The sequence below is a fragment of the Microchirus variegatus genome (assembly GCF_963457635.1).
Source record: "Microchirus variegatus genome assembly, chromosome: 13".
Lineage (NCBI taxonomy): Eukaryota > Metazoa > Chordata > Actinopteri > Pleuronectiformes > Soleidae > Microchirus > Microchirus variegatus.
Genome location: NC_139814.1, coordinates 9,651,418 through 9,674,957, shown reverse-complemented (window position 1 = coordinate 9,674,957; position 23,540 = coordinate 9,651,418). Strand labels below are relative to the sequence as shown.

General features: G+C 40.2%; 1 protein-coding gene across 1 annotated transcript in view; it reads right to left on the bottom strand.

Annotated features, from left to right (window-relative positions):
• The window catches only part of epha10 (EPH receptor A10), a gene marked incomplete at both ends in the record, with an annotated part of 224,510 nt that overhangs the window by 13,878 nt on the left and 187,092 nt on the right, over positions 1 to 23,540 (bottom strand). Inside the window, 4 exons of the mRNA XM_083899397.1 lie at positions 3,394 to 3,579; positions 5,685 to 5,810; positions 15,114 to 15,169; positions 19,529 to 19,654. Coding sequence (XP_083755523.1) covers positions 3,394 to 3,579; positions 5,685 to 5,810; positions 15,114 to 15,169; positions 19,529 to 19,654 — 494 coding nt within the window. The remainder of the gene's footprint in view (positions 1 to 3,393; positions 3,580 to 5,684; positions 5,811 to 15,113; positions 15,170 to 19,528; positions 19,655 to 23,540) is intronic.

Here is a 23,540-nt window from a genome sequence, read left to right as displayed (position 1 = left end):
TCGCATATATATGTGAGTTATGGAGGTCTACTTACATACATTAACTTGTTTTTACGATGAAAAACCTCCTAGTTGCTGTAATCGAGCCGATCTCTCCTCACTGAAGCTCTCGTCAGCCACACTGTTTCAGACTGAACTCTCACCCACAGAAGACAGACTGTGTTGTGATTGGCCAGCCAACGAGAGCTTTCTCAACTGTCTTGTGATTAGCCAGGTACCTGGAAGTAACATAATTAGCACATCAGCTCTAAGAAGCACAGCTCCCCCCTCTGGAACGGTGGATGCACTGCTACTCATTATCAAAACAATGTTATAACAATCTTTAAAAATAGCTTCTTCACGACTCCTCGCCGCAGTCCCTTTGACGACCTTTGACCCGGAGTCGGACACAGAGTCAGAAGACACTGTCGCCAGTGAAACACCTCCACAACGGACGTTATTCTTCTTCTGCGGTTCAATGTACGCAATTGGATGTTCCCGGACTAGTGCCTGGAGCAGGAGGATCTGCTGTTCAGGAGAAGTGATCCTTACGTAACAATTCTAGGCTTTTTCAGAACGCTTGCAGAGCGCGAGAATACAATAAAACCCAGCTTTCTCAGCAGTGGCTGAACTGTTTGTTTCAAAACTTTAAGGCTTCATAAATGAGGTAATGGCGCAGATACACACCAAAAAACCACGTTAATTGAAACGTCCGGTCTATGGGAGTTTTAAAGAGATATTTTGAAACACTGATGATATATTATCACGTTTTTTAAAATGTTTCAAGAGAAGAACCTTTATCATTAATGGCCATAACATCAAAATAAGACATGCAGTGAGTGTAAAAACAAACAGGAAGTAGTTATCTGGGTTCAAACAAATGAAGTGTGACTGGACGACAATCTGAGATCAGATAAATAGATATATGGCAAATAAATGCAGTTTGGAGTATGTGTGTGTGTGTGTGTGTTTTTGTGTGTGTTTGTGTGTGTGTGTGCTGTATGTGTGCACTAATGTGCAATTTGAAGCTAAGTGTGGCAAAGCAAGCAGGTGTGTGTGTGTCAATAGTAGTGAAAAGGAAGTGAACATATGGGTCCACTTATTTATATGTGTGTGTGTGTGTGTGTGTGTGTGTGTGTGTGTGTGTGGGAGTGATGGCGGGAGATATTGGAGTGTATCTGAAGGCCCTGCTGGGTCTCTAGCACCAATTACTGTACCTTGCACATCTGCTGCCATCATCAGAGCACAGAGTGTGATCGGGCACACACACGCACACACACACACACACGCACACGCACACGCACACGCACACGCACACGCACACACACACACACACACACACACACACACACACACACACACACACACACACACACACACACACACACACACACACACAGACACACACACACACACCATAACCATAAGCATGATTGAAATCCATCCATCCATCTACATCTTTATTCTCCACCGCAGAGTTGCGGTGTCAGCTGACGCACACACTGAACAGATTGCCATCACACATATAGAGACAAACAACCATCCACGAACACCGCCAGTTTACTCCCACAGTCCAAAGACAATTCAAATTGTACACCTACATTTAAACGTGTCATTAGGACCAGGTTTGGTTTGCATGAGCACTACTGACAAGATCAGTGTTTATGCCAGAAAAGCTCCTAAAGAGTTACAAATACAAGTGTACACTCACACACACACACTGGCAGTAACAAAAACTCCACAAACTTCTCCCTTCTCCTGCCATTCCCATTCACTTCTACCTCATCTTCGCTATGTCTCATGTCTCTTTTCTCTGTCTCTTCCCTTCATGTTTTTTTGTGTGTGCTCTGCCTCCTTCCATCCTGTTCACTCCGTGACCTCAATTGCTATCTGTCAGTGGATAATGGCTGCTGATGCAGCTTGACCGTTGCTCGGGCTCACCCATCCCCACCAAACACGCTCTCTACTCTTCAACCTCTCCTGTTTCCAACCTCCTGTGCTGCAGTTTGAGCACTGACCGCCCCTCAGTGTGTGATGTTGAATTGGTCCGAGTGTCCTGCATGGTGCTCTCTCCAATCTTCTTCTCCTGTCAATCTCCTTTACTCTAACTTGAGTTTCCTTCCCACCTTTCTCCATACTTTTGACACAGGTAATGATCCACTCTGTAGTTTTGGTACTGAAATTGTTTGGCATAGCTGTTGCTACTGTAACTTCCTTCGCGATGGAATGATGAATAAGGATACTGAATGTGCTCAAACTCCCCCATTCCTCCTCTAATATTCTTCTTCTGCTTTTTTTTTTATTAGTTAACATATTTAATGTTACATTACTGCCTGCTTTGACCTATACTTTGGTCCTTTTTCAGCCCTCTCTTATGCCAGTCATGAGTCCCAAGATGCAAATCCCGGTTCACGTGACGTAAATGTCCCCACTGACCCTATACGGATCATTGATCGTATATAAAAATAGAAAGAGTCTTCAGAAGAAACAGTTGCCAAAATAACTCTAATAAGTCTATGGGAAAACAAGCTTTTACTTCTCACTTGATTTATAATGTCAGCAAACATAATCCTGAGGAGTTAATCATCTCAATCGCTTGTTTCAGCTCTTCTTCAATAGCAGATGATGATGAAGATGATCAATTTTGTCAATTATGCTCCCATTTAGCAGAATGTATAAGGCACATATGAGTGGATACAACCCGTTGTCACTCTGAGAGTGTCATAAACAGAGCAGCAGTATATGACGCCAACTGTGCATGCTCCATGTAGCACAACAGTGCAGTTAATGGCCTGCTCTTGTTTTTAATCCAAGAAGAGACAGCGAAGAAGAGAGTCACCGTGGACGCTTGCTTGGTTATATGAGGAGATACACTGGGATCTACATCTACATGCACAACCCATCACTCAAAGTATAATTACTCACTCATTGTCTACCATTTTATCCTCTACATGAGGGTCGCAGGGAGCTGGATCCCAGCTGACACAGCAGGGCGAAAGGTGGTGTTCACCCTGGACATGTCTCCAGTCCATCTGGAGACAAACAACCAGTCACAGCTATGGAGGGTCCAATTAATATCTGTATGTTTTTAGACTGTGGGAGGACACAGGAGAACCCGTTTAAACCCAAGTGCACATGGGGAGAACATGCAAACTTGAATCAAACTGGTGACCTTCTTGCTCCAAACTCAAAATTGAGTGTGCTTTTGTGGCACAAAACACAAAGCATGGAACTGTGGCCATGTACTCACAAGCAGATAGAGTATTTCTGCGCAGTTTTTTCTAAGTCCTTGGAGAACTTTTCCTTTTGTTCTTTCTTTCATCTGCACCTGATCTTTCTTACTTTTTTCCCACCTCCCTCCTAAGCTGCACTTCTCCTTTTCTCTCTGATTTGTCTACTTCCCTCCCTTCATACCGGTGGTAATGACGCCTTCCAGTCGAATGATGTTGGAGTGGTCGAACTGCCCCAGGATTCCAGCCTCGCTTAGAAACGAGCGGCGCTGTTTGTCTGAGCAGCCGGCCCTTAATGTCTTTATGGCCACAGGCAGCTCTCTTTTACTGGGCAGCTTCAGACAGCCTCGACACACCTCCCCAAAGTCGCCTGTAGGGGGAGATAAAGAAATAGAGGTCAGGATCCCTATTGACTTTTTTTTCTCTCTTTTCTTTTTTCCCCCCAAACACTCTCACATGGCCCTAATCCTTTTTGGTGAGGAACAAGCAGAGAGAGCAAGTGGAAAAAATAGGTCAGACTGATGACACATTGTAAAAAGATAGAAAGAAGAAAGAAAGTGAGAAGAAATAAATAAGGGGTTAGAAAGATGAGGATTTGGGAGACTAGGGAAAGGCTGGAGCAGAATCAGAGGGAGAAACACAAACATATCAGACAGGAAGAGAGATGATGCAAATGAAGAGACACTTTTCAGAGAGACCGATGAAATATAAAGAGATCCATCATGAGCGGGCTGCAGGTGAAAAGGTGAACAGAGATACATGGCGAATATATCAGCCAACTCCATTCTGATGATGATGATGAGAACGGAGTTTCCAGACAGACTGAACTGGTTTATTCAGTTCGCTTTAAGGCATGTTGAGAAAGTGTAAAAAATATATCTTGAGGATTATTTGGTCTTTGCAGAATTTTTTTTAATACATTGATAAATAACAATGTCTGCTTTTAATATCCTTCTCAAAAATCACATAATAAAATGAGGCCGTTCATTTGGGCATAGTGCAACGCAACAATAAAGAGAATTAAATTCATTCCTGTACCAGAGTCAGTAAATTAAGTACTGATTACCATGTTATAGACTTGTTAGCCTTGGGATATAACTGATTCCTTCTGTCTGCACACATTTGAATAGACTCCAATCTCGTGTAGTGCTGAAGTGTTAGTTCTGCTGGCAAGAAAACACCAAATTAAAAATTTAAAATAATTTAAACGAGGGCTGTTTTTTAAACAAGTATTTTTTTTCTCTCAACTGATTAATTGCAGAAGTTCACTAGTTGATGGTGGGGATAACATGCATTTTTATAATATGTATACACACACACATATATACATGAAAATTGTACATTGTACAACTCTTACTTGTGTATCTTGACTGGGAATCAAAATAATGTCACAGAGTTACTTTATGAATTTGACTTTTAGATCTTTTGCAACAGCAATTACACAATTACACTTTACGCAGGAGTTCCAGTCGCCTTTCCTGTTCTATACTTTGTATCAGTGCTGGACAGATGAATGAACCGGGCTGCAGCATTGACATATTCAACAAGTCTAAATCAATACAGGCAGAATGATTTTGTGACACAGAGATGCAGCAGCATTATATCTTACCATCTCTCAGCAGCTGCTGCCTCATTTTTATTAAATTCATCACTTCTGACTAAGAGGCTGATCCTCTTTTGCATCATATGTTTAGTTGCATTTATATCCCTCTCTCTCTCTTTGCACAAGCAGCACCAACACAATCCAGACTGTGCCAGATAATACATGCAAAAGCTCAGGCCTTAATTAATCACGAGGTACGCTTTAACGTTCACAGGCCTATTTAACATATTTAGTGGTCGACACCAGGTAATACAGGAAACCTTTTTTTTTAAATGCTATATAAATACTACAGAGCCCCCGAAGTGACATGAGAAAAAAAAAATTAAAAAAAATGATAGAATTTTTTGGGAAACTCGAAATCTCGACTTTGAAAGTTTCTTTTGACTGACAGCCGCTCAAACATTTTCAATTGTTGTGAACAGCGGCATTTGGGGGGAAGCTCTTCTTATTTTATCCACTGTGCCAACCTGGCTTGTAACTTTTTTGCAAACTCAAGTGAAGTAAAAAACTTATCTGTGGTGATGTTCCCGCCCTATACTTTGATTGTGATAATACAGTTGTTTACTAATGCTTTTTACTTAGGGTTTCACTTCATACCTGGATAATTACCTGAATTAGTGACAGTAGAAGCAGGAGTACGAGACTCCAGTCGGCGTTTTTTTTTTTTTTTTTCATTTTTTTTTTTTTTTTCTCATGTCACTTCGGGGGGCTCCGTAAAATACAGAGCATTTGAAAATGGAGCTGTGGAAGGAGGAAAAGAGGACAGATGGTGTCACAGAAGAGGACACATTCAAAGGACAAGATGGAGGCAGATGATCTGCTGTGGCGCCCCCTAAAGTGAGAAGCTGTAAGAGGAAGAAAATGTCTCATACCTGTATGTACTATTCTCTCTATCTTAATACTGGAGTTGTCCAGTTCCTTGGCGAAGGCGTGCACAGCCTGCAGCAGGTCCTCACAGGTCTCTGGGTCAATGTAGGTCCTCCGTGTTGGGATCTTAACTAGAATGAGACAGAAACAACACAATATAGGGCAACAATATTTCAAAGTCTGTACACAGAAATACAATGTCTGAAGTCCCTGCAGCAAAAATGTTCAAATGATTCCAAAAATAAATCAAAGGACATACTCTCACATACAGATGCATTATGGGGAAATAAATACAGCGAGCTAGTAAACAGTTTGATTTGTACACATAAACGTCTGTGATCCCAGAGCTGCCCTCTCACCACACAAAGCAGAAACACTCATGTCTGTGTAGCTTTGTGTTCCACTGAGGCTGCAGTCAGCGAAGAAATGAGTAGATTTACCTCCATCAACAAAGTCTCTCTCTCTCGTTCTGTGATTCTTAAATCTTCAACCGAAACGTGGTGTTCTTGGCCTTGGCTTTTCCGATCCCAAAGAATGAAATCAATATTCAAGTGTTACCATTGATGTGTGAGATAGCTGAAACATTTTCGGCCTCCTAAGTCCACTAGCTGCACCTATCTGAGTTTGATGTGTTAAAGCGGACCTAGACCGGAAGTTCCAGGGGGGAGCTGCGCTTCTGAGAGCGGGTCTGCTGAATATATTGGCCAATCACAAGACTCTGTCTTCTGGGTGAGAGAACTGAGTCTCAAGTCTCGCGGCTGGGAAACCCTGTCAGAAAAGAGGATTCTCATTTCGGCTCGTTTACAGCAACTAGGAGGTTTTTGACCATAAAAACAAGTTAATGTATATAAGTACACCTCCATAACTCACATATGTGCAACAGGACCACTCTAGGTCCGCTTTAAAGCAGTTTTCTGTGTTTGCAGGACCCTTTAAAACAGCACATGTTGTTTCTGTGTGTTCACAGTTGTTTGTTTTTGATCTTCCAAGACTGAGAAAATAAGAGGAGATAAAAAAAAGAGAAATAAAAGACTCCTCATTCTCAAAAGTGTATTTGGGTTTCATCCATGAGGCTTTAATCAGATCAAAAGGCGCTCACATCAGGTCTTTTGTCTTCTCCGATTGCTTCATGTCACTCCTCAAACACACAGAAAATTAACGAGAGACTCAACTGAAACAGAACATAAACAGAATAGAAGAGAAATGAACCTTGGAGTGCTTCTATACTTAATATTGTTGAGTCTCTCCCAAAGAAACCCACCTACGATAATCCAATGATTGATTTTATTCTAAATAAGACATTTTTATTTAGATGTTAACCCTACCCTAAGCCTAATGGAGAATCATTTTCATATTCTTGTTTACGGAGTCTGATCATTACTCAGGATTGCATTACCGCAACTGCTGAGATGTTCCTCTAACAGGACGTTATAATCTGATTAACAAACATGTGTCCAACAACACGTCTATAATCAGAACACCTTTCTACCGCTTTATCCTCCATGCGAGGGACGTGGTGGCGGCTGGAGCTAATCCCATCTGACATAGGGTGAAAGACGGGGGTCACATTCTGGACAGTTCACCCGCCACTGTAAAGTAAAGTAAGGTCAGGTGACTTTATTTACACCTGTTGGTGCAAAGCATCTGTATTACACACAGCAACTGAGACATAGACGTGTACTAAAAGTCGCGAGGATTAAAATAGAATTTAAAAAAGTCAGTCATCGAATAAATAAGATGAATTAAATAAGAAAGTTTTTTAAAAAGGTGCAAATAAATTATTCAGTTATTTAAAAGAGCAGTTGCAGCAGGAACAACGCTGTTTCGATAGCACTTAGCCTTAAACCTCAGGAATTTAAATCTCTGAACAGATGGAAGGTGCTGAAATTCACTCAGTGGACGGGAGTCGAATATTCACTGCAACTGTGATCGGACGACTAGAGACAAATAACCATTCACTCACTGCTTTTGGACAGTGGGAGGAAACCAGAGTACCTGCAGATGCAATACTACACACAGAATGGCCCTTATGCAACCTGGGATTCCAACCAGTGACCTTCTTGCTGTGAGGCTACAATTCTAGCCACTGCCATGCCGTGAAGCCCACTGATCAGAACAATTGTGCTGGTCATGAGTATGTAACGATTAAGGTGACCATAAAACGGTGTTCTCTCCTCATCAGATATTGTTTTGATGGTTAATATTAGAATATTTCTGCCCATGTTAACATCCATGTCACTGTGACATTTGCCAAAACACCCAGTGTGTTTATTTAAAGCTTCTCAACTTCGCGATCACACAACAACAGGGTTCAAAATCAAAAGAAACAGACATATACATCAAAAACAGATTTCCTGATACTTGATTAATTTCTCCCAATGGCCTTGTACAAAAATCACTACAGTGACATTAATGAGACACAACTATCGGGAAATTTCAGCTGACATTTAGAAGCGCGGGTGGTATTGACCCCCGACAGTTTGACTTTACACGAGAAAGCAAAACAGCACATGCTTTTCTTTTCCTCATCAAATGCCTATTGCATTTGCCAAACACTAATAATTATTTAATAGAGCAGCCAGCAGTCAATAACTATTAAAAACAACCAGGAAAAGCTTTCAATTAGGTTTTCCTGGAAAATGCCAGGTAATTTTCCCAAAAGCCTGACTGAGGAGCTGAAAATGTGATTACAACTGCAGATCGACTTCAAGGAATCCTATCCTGGCTGCTTCATAAGGGCTTATTGATCCAGCATACACACACACATGCACAAATAAAACCAAAAGTACAATTATGAAGCAAATGAAACCTTTTACATTTCAAAGCCAGGGCTGAGTGGATGATCGAAGACTCTTTTTCTGTCAAATAGGGTTTACAACGACATATTCCCACTGGTCAAAAGAAGCCATTCAACCCCAGGTTTAAGCAGCATTTACTCCAGGGTGAAATGACTCTGAAATGCTCCAAGTTTTTTTTTATTCATCAGCTTTGGCTCCAGTTGGCATTAATAGGAAGGAAAGACATGCCTGAAAACACTTATGTCTTCTTCATCTGCTTGATTTTTAGCAGAGATACAAATTGTAGTATAGCCGTTCATTGTATTATTAACAATTTTTACTGACCACTGAGTGATGTTTTAAACGTAAAAGGCAGAAAACAGTAAGGATGATATAAAAATGTAAAACATTATTATGATGAGAAAAAAAAATGATTTTAGATTCTGCACTAGATAGTCTGCACTCACCGTGGTCAGAAACAACGCAGATTTGGTAAAATATGATTCATTTAATAAGACTTTAAGTCATGAGAAAGTATGGGCTCCTCATTGAGGCACATTAAAATATTTGCACCAGGACTGTATGCTGGTGAGTTAGAGACATTTTAAAGTCCTTCACATGAAATATGAATGTTTTTCTTTATTCACGATTATCAGGATCATAGAAACTCACCACGATTCACTCACTGTATTACGAGTGCTTTTGAGCATGAGCATTATATATATAGTATATATTGCCCCATCAATAGTTACACCGGTGGTTCTCAAAGACTGGGTTGCGACCCATGGATGGGTCACTGGAGATTTTGTTGGGTCCCCAAATAAGTTAGCTGAATTTTCCTCAAACCTTTCAGCTAAGATTTATGTGTATATGTTTTAAATAAATAAACAAATAAAATAAAATAAAATAAAATAAAATAAAATAAAATAAAATAAAATAAAATAAAATAAAATAAAATAAAATAAAATAAAATAAAATCAAATCAAATCAAATCAAATCAAATCCTCCTGCTCTGGGCACTAGTCCGGGCACATCCGGTTGCGTACATTGAACCGCAGAGGAAGAATAACGTCCATTGTGGCGGTGTTTCACTAGCGACAGTGTCTTCTGACTCTGGGTCTGACTCCGGGTCAAAGTCATAAAAGGGACTGCGGCGGGGAGTCGTGAAGAAGCTATTTTTAAACATTGTTAAAACAATGTTTTGATAATGAGTAGCAGTACATCCACCGTTCCAGAGGGGGGAGCTGTGCTTCTGAGAGCGGTTGTGCTGATATGTCACTTCCGGGTTGAGAGATTTGAGTCTCAAGTCTCGCGGCTGGGAAACAGCGTCAGAAAAGAGGATTTATATCGACTTTATATGTGCAACAGGACCACTCTATGTGACCTTTAAAATTTTGTCCACTTTTTTTTCACATGAAAGAGGCTAATACACAAGCAGGGGTCACTAACGTGCTGCATAAAATACATAATAAATGGCCGCAAACGATTATTCCATGTATGACATGGAGACGTGCACTTCACTGGCTCAGTGGCCAATTAGTTACATGGTTAACTGTGTCACAGCCATGGGCGATTGAGGGGAAACTAAAACACATTCACACTTCAGTGGTCAACGGAAGGAGCGTACACACCGAGCCAAATATTTAGCAATCAGATTCTGGACGGTCTGTAAAAGCGGTCTATTAGTGGAGATGGCAGAAGAGCCTTGATGCTTTCCTCTGCCTACCCCCACCCCCATGCTTCTAGATCAATTACCCCAACATAACACTAATGTTCTGAGCAGTGTCACTTATGATGAGCCTCTCAGTCTCTGCCAAGTCACCTCCTCATACTCTGCCCCTCATTTCCCTTCCTTTTTTACCCTCCTCCTCCTCTTTCGTTATCACTCACACTCTCATTTAGTCGCTCATCGTTCCCTCTCTTCCCTTGTTGTCACTAAACGGCCGGGAAAATGTTGGGAGTTGATGGGAGGAGAGAATAAATGATAACTACTGTTACATGACTTTCACTGACCACACATACTTGTTCTTGTATGGTCTGATAGGTCACTGGCTGCAAGTGAATTTCTAGTTTCAAAAAGTGACGATGATGCCGGTCAAATAATCTAATCCCGAGGCAGACGCCTACAGTCACATCCTGAAAATGGAAACATAATTGTGCATATATCGTGTGTAATCCTGGTTTACAATAAACAGTACAGTAAATGTTCAGCTCATATATATTCTGGATTCTATTCTATTTCTATACTCTTAATGTTCAATTTATTCTATTTTGTATATTCATAGATGTGGAAAATGCATGCTTATTACTTATTATCTTCATCTTTACAGTCTTTGCTTCTGTAACAATGTAAATTTCCCCATTGTAGAACTAATAAAGGATTATCTTATCTTTGGTGTTCTGTTGAAGAAGAACTAGTGATTGAAACATTAACCCGTCAAATCTAGTGAGAAGTAGAAGCTCATTTTCCCATAGATTTCTATAACCACTGGGGTCGCCCCCTGGTGGCCAACTGCTACTTCCAACCTACAATCTTGAAAAAAAAGATATGACGTTTTGACCCAGTATTCAATTGCTTCGGCCACATTTACTTTACATATAGTGTGTTTGAGAAATGGTCTAAAATGTATTTATGTATGTGTGTGTGTGTGTGTGTGTGTGTTCTTGTACTTGCGGCATACTGAGGACCAGTGAGGGTTTTTAACCAACAAAGTGAGGTCATTTTTACGAAGTAAGGACATTTTGACCGGTCCTCACTTTGTTTTCATTCAAATCACTTCTTAAGGTTGTAACCATGCTATACTCTGTTTTTAAGGTCCTCAATTTGGTATAAAAACCCGTTTTTCAGCCCTTGTGTTTTTTTCCACACACGTTTTGCTCTGGGGCTCCACCTGCAGACATTTTTTGGTACTACACCCAGTAGTTCTTTATATATGTAATTCATAAAGTAGATATTTATAAAGTGGAAATGCTGGGCCTCAGCAACCTGGTCCTCAGTATGCAGCAAGTACAAGAATGTGTGTGTGTGTGTGTATATATATTCTGTGTGAATTGCGTGCTTGTGAGCTGTTGCCATGTCTATGTTTGGGCAGATTTAATTCCCAGCCACATGGCTTCGGCTCATTATTCATCAGGCATAGTGCTCCAAATCTCTACAGAGGGCTCAACATGCTGAGAGATTAAACAACGCAAATGAGCACACACACACACACACACACACACACACACACACACCCTTCCCCAACTCTCTCTCTCTCGCTCTCTCACACACACTCACACAAAACTACTACACATGCATTCACCATGTCAGTAAAGGATTGGCAAGCCCAAACAGGAACATGTGTCAAACTACTTCCATTCTGCCACCATCAAACAAAAAACCTGTTGAGAGTTTTGTGAGCAAAAAAAGAAGCAGCATTTACAGCTTGTCAATATCAGACAGCAACATTTTATGTCCTATTCTTAGAAGTGCACTCTCTGCTACTGTCCACCGACATGCCTTTACCCCTCCCTTGCCTTCTCTTCTGCTCCCTACTTTCTTCAGTTCTTCATTTTTCACTCCTCTCAATTTCAATCTCTCTCCATCAAACTGAGCGCACACGCAATCAGAATTAAGAATGAGTGCTGTGAGGCTACTTGATGCCTAAATAAATAAATAAATATACACCTATATTGTCCTTGGGTCTATCTGCATACATTCAAACACACATAACAGGAAAACTTCAGAAAAGAGCTATTACTGTAAAATAAAAACAATCTACAAATAAATTATTCATCAGGTCTGGCACCTTAGCATTTTGAGACATGTTTATAAAAAAAATGTTTTTGTATGTATGCAGTTTGTTTTTTCAAGTTAAAGCTATACTTACCTTTCTTGCATTTTTACACTTTTCTTTTGTAATCTTAAACTGCTCCTAATAAGCATATGGCACTCTAAAACATAAGATTAACCCACCAGGTTTTGAAACTCATCTCTCATATTCTCATATTATTATGATAAAAGTATGACCAATTATAAAATTCGGACTGAATAAAATAATTTGCCGAGCTACCCGTCTGTCTTCTGTCGCGCGCCTCGACTCTGTCTCTCGCGCCTAGCCGATCGCTGTCACAGCTTGCGAGTCGTGCACATTTCTGGCAGAGCAGTGTTGCCAACATGGCGACTTTGTTGCTAAATCTGCCAACTTTTTGTAGTGATTGGAGACTCTCGCGTGAAAGCACGTATCACTCTGCAGTAACTGTGCTCAACAAGCAGCGTGTGTTGCCGGGATTACCTCCCAAAGCACAGTAAACGCAGCAGTCCCAGCCTATAAATCAGAGTAGAGCGTAAAAAACCTTCGCACTCTGTGTCCAGGCTGCAAATGAATCACGCAATGCCCATGGCCGCTGCCTTTCCGCCCTGGAGGCTGGGACTTTGAGGGAGGCGGAGGTGTTCATGTTCAAATTTTTATCAAGTGCTGTGAGACATGCGAGAAATGTAAGTATAGCTTTAAGGGAAGATCATTTCAGACAGTGGTGTGGTGTTGATGTAAAGTCAAAAACATAGTATTATGGTAGTCAAACTATATGGAATTAGCTGTTGAACTGAAAAAATCAACATATCTGTGGAAAATCAAAATAACTTTGAAATGTAAAATATAATCAATCATCAATATTTGGTTTGATTTGATCTGTTTGTCCTTGTTTTCATTTCTGCTTTCTTTCATATATATACAGTTAGGCCCATAAATATTTGGACATCGACACAGTTCTCTTTATTTTGGCTCTATACACCACTACAATGGATTTGAAATGAAACGAACAAGATGTGCTTTAACTGCACACTTTCAGCTTTAATTTGAGGGCATTTACATCCAAATCAAGTGAACGGTGTAGGAATTACAACACTTTCTATATGTGCCTCCCACTTTTTAGGGGACAAAAAGTAATTGGACAAACTAAACAATCATAAATCAAACTTTCATTGTTTAATACTTGGTTACAAATCCTTTGCAGTCAATTTCAGGCTGAAGTCTGGAAGGCATAGACATCAACAGACACTGGGTTTCATCCCTGGTGATGCTCAATCAGGCCTCTACTGACACGGTCTTCAGTTCCTGCTTGTTCTTGGGGTATTTTCCCTTCAGTTTGGTCTTCAACAAGTGAAATGCATGCTCAATCAGATTCAGGTCAGGTGATTGACTGATAACATTCCACATTTGCCTTAAAAAACTCTTTGGTTGCTTTTGCAGTATGCTTTGGGTCATTGTCCATCTGCACTGTGAAGCTCTGTCCAATGAGTTCTGAAGCATTTGGCTGAATATGAGCAGATAATATTGTTGGAAACACTTCAGAATTCATCCTGCTGCTTTCGTCAGCAGTTACATCATCAATAAACACAAGGGAACCAGTTCCATTGGCAGCCATACATGCCCACGCCATGACACTACCACCACCATGTTTCACTGATGAGGTGGTATGTTGTGGATCATGAGCAGTTCCTTTCCTTCTCCACACTCTTCTCTTCCCATCACTGTGGTACAAGTTGATCTTGGTCTCATCTGTCCAAAGGATGTTCTTCCAGAATTGTAACAGCTTTTTAAGGTGTTGTTTGGCAAATTCTAATCTCGTCTTCCTGTTTTTGAGGCTCACTAATGGTTTACATCTTGTGGTGAACCCTCTGTATTCACTCTGGTGAAGTCTTCTTTTGATTGTTGACTTTGAAACACATACACCTACCTCCTGGAGAGTGTTTTTGATCTGGCCAACTGTTGTGAAGGGCGTTTTCTTCACCTGGGAAAGAATTCTTCTGTCGTCCACCACAGTGGTTTTCTGTGGTCTTCCAGGTCCTTTGGTGTTGCTGAGCTCACTGGTGCGTTCTTTCTTTTTAAGAATGTTCCAAACACTTGATTTGGCCACACCTAATGTTTTTGCTATTTCTCTGATGTGTTTGTTTTGATTTTTCAGCCTAATGATGGCTTGCTTCACTGACAGTGACAGCTCGTTGGAGCTCATATAGAAAGTTAACAGCAACATATTCAAAATGCAAATGTCACTCCTGGAATCAACTCCAGAACTTTAACCTGTGTCATTGAAGATGAAATAATTAGGAAATAGCCCACAATTGTCCATGAAATAGCTTTTCAGTCAATTGTCCAATTACTTTTGGTCCCCTAAAAAGTGGGAGGCACATATAGAAAGTGTTGTAATTCCTACACCGTTCACTTGATTCGGATGTAAATGCCCTCAAATTAAAGCTGAAAGTGTGCAGTTAAAGCACATCTTGTTTGTTTCATTTCAAATCCATTGTAGTGGTGTATAGAGCCAAAATAAAGAAAACTGTGTCGATGTCCAAATATTTATGGGCCTAACTGTATGTATATATATATATATACACATATATATATGACATGTTATATATTATATAATATATACACATATAAATATATATAGATTTTACTTATATATCATTGCTGATCATTTCTAATCTCACGGATTATGCAAAAGTAAACCTATGTTTGGGAAAATATTGTATGAAATTAAACTGAGTTTTTCTTCATGTCAGTTGTATACTCACACATCATTCATATCATATCAAATGAAAGCATTTAGTGATAGTTCCATAAACACAATTACACAGACACACATGATTTCACAGTGATTATTGTAGTCACTTACATTGGAAGTAAAGTTCCTCGTCTCCCTCTTGAGAAGCCTTGCTGTAGCCACATTGTCTACAAAGAGAAATAAAGACCGACATCAGACAGTGCTGGCAGACAAACAAACACAAGCATCAGACGTTGTTTATCTGGCACCGTAATGGGTTATACAGGATGTGCAAAAACTGAGATGAGAGCACGCGAAAGGCAAGTGTATTGAAAGTGGAGACAGAGAGGACACGGCATTTAGAGAGGCCCCCAACGTGTTGGCACAGTTGAGCAACAGAAAGATCCGAGGTTGAATAAGTAGAAATCGTGTCTGATTTGAGTGAGTGAGTCGCAGGCACACACACTGATCAGCTCAGGATGGACGTCATTGCAGTTTCACCCTGACTGGCTTAAACAGTTAGATATGAATACACGTGCACATGTGTGACTTTACAGTCAACACATTCTGTATATGAACATTGTTATCTGTCATCTCTTTGCCACCACAGGAGGTCTAGAAAGGACAGAACTCTCCTGATGGCTTTTGGACTTGGAGGAAAAAACTTGGCTTCTTTAATTTCACATCCACACAAGCTACTGAACAGCACACACATGCACACACACACACAATACACTGTAAGTGACAGATTAACAAGTGATGAACAGATAATCTGGTTGGCCAGCATTGTGCTTACTTGGATCAGAAAAAGGGATGAAAAACAAGTCAAGAGTGATCGGCCAGTGAAGTGAAGATTGCACTAATGGTGAAATCTGTTTGTACAGCAGAGGTTCATCTTAAAAACAGCATGCTGATAAGACTACATTCTAGATATAATCTGGATTTAGCAAAATACAAGGTTGTGACCACAGTTTCTTTCCCCCAGTTAGAACTTGAAGAAGCACTTCAATTCATTCACCATGGCTTTAATAACACACATAAGTGTTTCCACGTGAACGTTTCATATCAACAACTAAGCAGGGATTAAAGCTGCAGTGCGTAGCTTTCAGCAATTTTTATTTGATGTTATTATTCTGCAGAAATTATTATTTAGATGCTCTTCCTTCATCTGAAATCAAACTCCGTCAATCAATGCTATCAGAAGAGACGGAGGGAGTAGCAGTGCGGTGGCGGGTGGCAAGAAGGAGCATTATTCTCTCAAACTGCTTAACGACTGGGTTTTTGGAGCAATACCATTATCTTCTCTTTTGTGGACACTGGCTACAACAATAACTGGTCTATGGGAAAATTTGCTTCTATTTCCCACTTGTCTGTTTAGAATTTCCTTAGCATTTAATGGTCTAAACTGCTAAACAGTTTCAGGCTTCTACAATAAAACATGTGTCAGTGTCAATTTTGAAATGTATGTTCCCATTTAAGAACAAAACTAAACAAATAGGATTCTGGTTGGAGTTGATGTCTGTGAATTAATTCAATAACCAAATCAACTGGAAGACTACATCCATTTTTATGTACAATGTTTTTTATATACAATAAACAGTCACTTTACTAGAACAGTGTTGCTAAAACAAAACACTTGTGTGCAGTGTGCAATGTCACCCAGCGACACAATATCAAACCCCCCGTATACCGACAAATAAAGGTTGATTAATAAGGGTTGTTATAGCCGATGCTGATTTAAAACAATCAGGGCACTACTGGGACAGGGCACATTTTTTCACTCATGTATTTAGCTGATTTTTTAAATCCCACTTATGATAAAATATCACTCTTTAATTATAACAAATAATCAAAAAAATTGCTCAACTTCAGTAACCGGTAATTGAACAACACTTATGGTCTCTGTCGCCAATCTCCACTTTATGTCTGCACTCTAATTAGTTGGTTTGACTCAATTAATCATTTCACCTCTACTGAGAAACACAAGAGGAGTTGCTTAGAGATGATGGGCTTAATCACCACTGTGTGAAATCATATGACAGTGGTTGCAATTAATGAATGATTGTTAATATTTTAAAGTTGTGCACTTAGATTTCTTAGTATTTGTTCTCTTGGTTTCCAGAGAGAGTCAAACCAAAAATAGACCCTGCATTATTTCAGTTGCAATGTGCTAAATTTAATCAGTTCAAAACTCTAATGACACTGAGACGCATCTGCAATGTGTGCATAGACCTTAGCCTGTGAGTGCATTTGTGTGTTGGATTTTAAATATGTCTGTTCAGGGAGCCATGTGTTAATGTAAACGTCAGAACACATCAGCGCCTCACACAGAACCAGTGTATAGCTGAGAGGAGTTCACACAGAGCCCGACAGACTTAGATTGTATGTGTGAGGCTTTCACATTCAATTCTTTACATGTGAAGAGACTGTGTGTGTGTGTGTGTTCAATTGTGTTATTTATCTTGCGAATGTTCCTGAGAGTGTTTGTGCGAGGGGGTGTGCGATTGACGGTGAGGCTGACACGTCCCTCAGCCTGTGCAACAGCAGCAGGGTCTGAAACAAGGTCAGGACCCTGTCTGTCAAAACACACAGGCAGAAACATGCGGCACAGATCTAAGGGCAGGAGATACCAGACAGCTGAGAGAGGAGACAAGAATTAATAGATAAGGTAGCACGGCACGAGGGAGGGGTGTGAGGAGCGGAGGGCATCATAGTAACCAGACACATGATGCAACAGACTCAAGGGGTGGGGAAAGGTAAGGGAGCAAATAGGGTGCATGGCAAGGGGGGGTGAGGGCAAACTGGGAGATAAATCAAACGTGAGGAAGTTGGGAGACAGAGAAGCAGAGAGGAAGTGACTAGAAAATATGAGGTTACGGGTAAGAGAATAATTGTGCAGAATGGTATGCAAGGAAGGAGAAATAGCTGAGGAGGCACTCGGCATAGCCCATAAAGTACTCAGTTGAGGGCAGAGGAAGGAGGGAAAAAACGGGATGGCATGGACTGCAGGATACGAACAGATGCTATAGATTAAGGAAGCATGGTGGTGATCGGGGCGGCCGGTGTATAGGGAAGATTTGGGCGACGCCCTCCCAACTAGGAGGAGAAAGAGATTTTTTTTCTCAGCAATTCCAAAGATCCTTAGTACTAATATTCCCTTCAGCCATCTCTGCCAGCAAAGGTAATTATTCTCAGTGTTCTAGACATATTATCTGTCATTGTCCAATCAGAATCATCAGATTCAAGTCACGTTTTATGGTTCCGCCTCTTCTGGGGCGATTTGACTGACGTGGAGAATCGCCCGGAAATTCTCCCATTGACTCTCATGTTAAACAATTTTTTTTCCAAAAAAAATACCCTCCAATGCATTTTTAATGAGGATTTATGTGCATGCACTAACGTGCTCCCAGCAGCGGACAGCAGTCATTTGAAGCTACGTTTGTTAGCTTGTTTGCTAACATTGTTGATGTTTGTATTGCTCTGCTTAGGGTTTAACTGCAGGTTAAACTTCACGCAAATCAGACAATCGGACTGTTTCGTGTAAGAGAGTATTGTAAGATGTATTTAGCAACACATCTAAAGATCCAATTCTGCACTTTCCTTTACACTTAATGAATAATTTGACTGCACTATCTTGTCATATGTTTGTTGTATGTATCTGGTAAAGGTTGTGAAAGCTCTTGATCCTTGGTCAGTTAATAAATACTTGACTTAATATTCTGCCCCTGTCTTTATGTGGTTGCTGGACACATCTGTGTCCTGTTTAGCTATTTTACATCATACATTAGGTTCATGTAAATAATATTTGCTTATCAAGTTGCCATCTAGTGGACACAAGGAGGACTGTTAATTATCTAACAACAAATTGATACTGTCTTCCTTTATGCACCTATTGAATCACCTTATCATTATCAGAAAAAATTGCCCCCCCCTGAAATTTTCTTCAGGAGCCACCACTGGTGGTGATGAAAAAGTGCAGCTAAGACTTGCCACAGGATGAGTTAAGGTACTGACGAGAGGCAAATGAGCAAAGCATTGAGCAGAAGTCACGAAATAACAATTAAGCGTGACAGAGCGATATGAAGGGGGCGAGGAGACGAGGGGCCAACTAAGCCTCATAGAAAGGACATATGAGGAAAAAGAAGAATAAATTGGCAGAGCTGCATGAAGGCAAAGTCCCATGACTTGATACCATTTCCATTACTTCTTTTGAAATGTCACAGAAGTGACAAAAAATGAAGTGGCAAATGCAAAGTGGTTCTTTTTTGGTGGATGGCTTCTTTTAAGGAGTATGAATTTAACAGTAACAGAGTGCAGAGCCGAGGATTAAAAAAACAAAACATTTTATTTGACCAAACAGCTTGACAAAAGAAGGAAGTAGGAGAAATGGTGTTGGCCTATTATCATTCTTGTGGTATGAAATAGGAGCTGGGGGAAGGAGAAAAGAGGAGATATATGGCAGGATGACTGGGGAAATAAAAGGATACTGAAACGGAAAAAAGAAAGGAGGATTGTAGAGGAAGTGGAGTGCAGACATGCCAGTGTACCTGGGAATCAGCTGAGTGAAGGGAGGAAGAGGAGAGAGAAGAGGAGGAGGAGGAAGAGTGGAGAAGGAGGTCGAGAGCAGCACCACACTAGCAGGAGTTACATTGGAGGAGCCCGAGCAGACGCTGCTGGGAAGAAAACAAGGGAGGAAGGGGGCGGAGGGGGAGGGGAGGGCCAATGTCAATCCTGGCTCTTTACTCAAAAAAAAAACACAGTCAACATAACTTTGGATTGATTCCTTTCTCTCAACTCTAAACACCGGATACACTGAAATGTGGTGGAAGCTGTCAAAAACCACAAAATGATTATAATTCCACATAATCATTACCATAAAATGATTTCATCTTGGTGAGTTTTCTTTTATTTATTTTTCTGAAAATTGGTTCCAGTTATTAAGTTCTATCTAACATTCTGGACCAAATGTGAAATTTCACACTTCAGAATAAGCAGATGGCTGAAAGGAGAGTGCAGGTGCCAAAACACAGAAGATTCAGACTACATTCTGTCGCAGTCGACTCCATCTCTTGGCACAATTTATCACAGCATTTAGCATTCGATTCATTCAATCTGACTTTGAGAACATTCAGAATTTCAGAATTCTGAGCAAAAAAAATCACAGTGTTAATAGTTTTTTTATTATTATTATTTCACAGAGTTATACAATATGTTTTGATAAAAAGTTGAAATAGTATTTATTTTTTTACTCGTGGTTTAGCCTGTTCTTGAAAATGTAATATGAATGTAGAGTTTTCCATCCTGCTTTAAGACTTGGTGAAAATAGTGAGTGATTATATATGTGTTCTTCTTTCCTCTATGTTTATTTTTAGAATAGCAAAAATAGACAAAGGTTATCTTAGAGTTGTGTGTGTCACCATGTTCACTGTTGAATAATATGAAGACCTGACGAAGAGTAGCTTCTGTCTACATTACAGTAGCTGATGGGGATCTTAATAAATCAAAACAAATTAGATTACGGTTGTAATTCTGTCTTTATTCTCAGAATTCTGTCCTATTTTTATTTTACTTTGTTTCCAAATAAAATGTCACACGTGGCCCCAATCCCTGTCCATATAAAACAACAAGGAAACTCGTTTTCTACACTGTTTTCACAGAAATATTACTGTGTACTGTGCAAATGCCAATTTGTATGTATTTCACGCAATTACTGTTCCAGCTAAATCTAACAATGCCCAACTAGACGACCATCAACAGATGCAAAAGCAACTAATGTTCAGGCTATAATTTGTAGATTACTAGTAGAGAACTGGCAATGGACTATCAAAATAAAGTGATACCAAAACTGTCTTCATGGCAAATCTTACATCTTCAGAGGGTTTTGTTGGAAGTTTGGTAGAAAACTCCAATCCCCAAATCTGCATGTTTTTGGACTGTGGGAGGAAACCGGAGAACCTGGAGAAAACCCGGAGAAAACCCACGCACAGAACTTGCAACTCAAACCTCGGGTCATCTTGCTGCAAAGGCAAGAGTGCTAACCACTACGCCAAGCGTGTGGCCCCACTGTCTACATCCATCCATCCATCCACGAAATCTACCGCCAATCCTCCACCAGAGGGTCACGGGGGGTGCTGTGCCTATCTCAGCTGACATTGGGCGATAGGCGGGGTACACCCTGGACAGTTCGCCAGTCCATCACAGGGCCACATATAGAGACAAACAACCATTCACTCACACTCTCACATCTACGGTCAATTTAGAGTGACCAATTCACCTAATCCCCATATCACATGTTTTTGGACTGTGGGAGGAAGCCGGAGAACCATGGAGAAAACCTACGCACAGAACTCAAACCTTGGGTCATTTTGCTGCAAAGGCAAGAGTGCTAACCACTACGCCAACCATGTGGCCCCACCGTCTACATGTCCCCATAAATTCTGAATGTATTTCATATTTTGATATTAACCATTACCCTGTAGTCCTCAAAGAAACCAAAACCTGGTTTCCTGGTAGCCCGTTTCTGCCGTAAAAAAACGGGCTCTCACACCATCCAAGTTAATAATCAAACTACTGAAATGGTCCCTGTTGATTGGACCACTCTGTGTTTTTGTGACATGCCAGGCAACAAGTCGAAACTGTTGCCACTCATGACAGACACGTATTCTGTTGACTGTCTAGAGCTAGACTGCAGCTCTGATTGCTTGCTGATGGAACATGTTATGTCAAACTGTCATATGAAAAATCAGTATGATGATAATAATGTATTCTGTGGGTAATGGGGGCGGGACTAGATAAGCTTTTGGTTTTCCTGCTTTCCCCTTCAGCCATGGGTATGAATTAAACTAAGATGATGTGTGATGATGATTGATCTAACTGACATGCCCAAAATAAATAAATAAATAAATAAAAAAACCTCATAGGATAACGTTAGACATTAACTGGCTATGGTTATGGATAAGTCTTTGTTTATACTGCCCAAATGAAATCAATGCAGTGTTTACTGTAGTTGCATGTGCTTGTGTGTATTCTCTGTAGTTTATTGTTTCTGTTCACCTGCTTGGGGACTACAGATGGAAATGAACTATAGCTACATCTGGTACAAAGGAAAGTTCCTCTCATGGAGATTAATGAACTGTGTACACTGCCCCTGATAGAAATACATTTCATTAACTAAACTAAACTAAATGTAAATAAGAGCGATAAAGGTTCCCAGTCCAATGGAAATATATTAATAATAATAATAATATGTTATTTGTTTCTTGAACAAACTGAGTATGATTTAAGAAAATTTTTGACTATCATGTAACGTGTTCCAGCTGTTCTTATCTGGAACATAACACTTGAACAGCATACAGATGCAGAAACAGTGAGTGGCAGTGAGGAATTAGGCCAGCAGAGATTTATGTGTGGAATATTTCATTGAAATGGTAGAATTTCATGAAGCCACTCTTAGTTTTAATAAGTATAATAAATTAGTATGACTCTACTTTATTAGATTCAATATAAAGACACATTTGAGTGCAGCTTTTTTTTTTTTACGGTTGACCACATAAGCATTTCCCTCTTTACAACAGTTATGTGTTATATCTAAGGCATAATATTAACATATTTCAGTTAAACATTTTTGGAATATCAGCAGTTCCATACTTATAAGTAATAAATAAACAAAAAAGAACAATAAATGGGCACAACTGAAGCACGTAGCTCTTTGTAATTAAAACTTTCCCCTTTAAAATGGAAGATGTCTGTTTCCAGTGATGGGGGGCTTTCTGAGGCACTGATGTGTGAACGACACAGAGGAAACTTTGAGACCTTTTTTCTTTGCCATTTTTTCACGTTATCCCCTTAAAATTCCACTTTTTGTCACAGTGAGGCAGAGGGACTATGCTTTAAATCTCCCAACTCCATTCTTCTGGATCTCCTCTCTCCTGATAACTCCTAACTCATGTTGCAGACATACACATACACACAATCCTAGGGACACATGCAAGCTGGTTGGGTCAGTCAAGGGTAAACAATCCCAATACCGGTCAAGCCTGGTCTCCCTGGAGAATGTTTGGTCAATGCCCTGGAACTCTGGCTCAGTCAAACTCTGTCAAGCACCGATGGACTGTGTGTGTGTGTGTGTGTGTGTGTGTGTGTGTGTGTGTGTGTGTGTGTGTGTGTGTGTGTGTGTGTGTGTGTGTGTGTGGGTGTGTGTGTGTGTGCGTGTGTGTGTGTGTGTGTGTGTGTGTGTGTGTGTGTTGACACAGTGTCTGGATAAAGTAAGAGAGCAGAAAAGACAAAGCCCTTAAATCTAGCCTTCCGTCCCATTGGCCTGATTTCATACCCAAATTATTATAAGCGAGTTCTAAATAGTAATTCCAAACTATGTCACTATAGCGGGTATACTGTGACTTTAGAGCATATAAAATAGAATACTACATCAAAAGTTAATAATGGGGATGTGCATTTGATGTGTTGCAGCCATTTTGACAGGTCACAATAGGAAAATCACTTTTCAAAATGGCTGCTAAATGCAAAAACTGGAGAAACAAATCACGAGTATTGCTCACAATA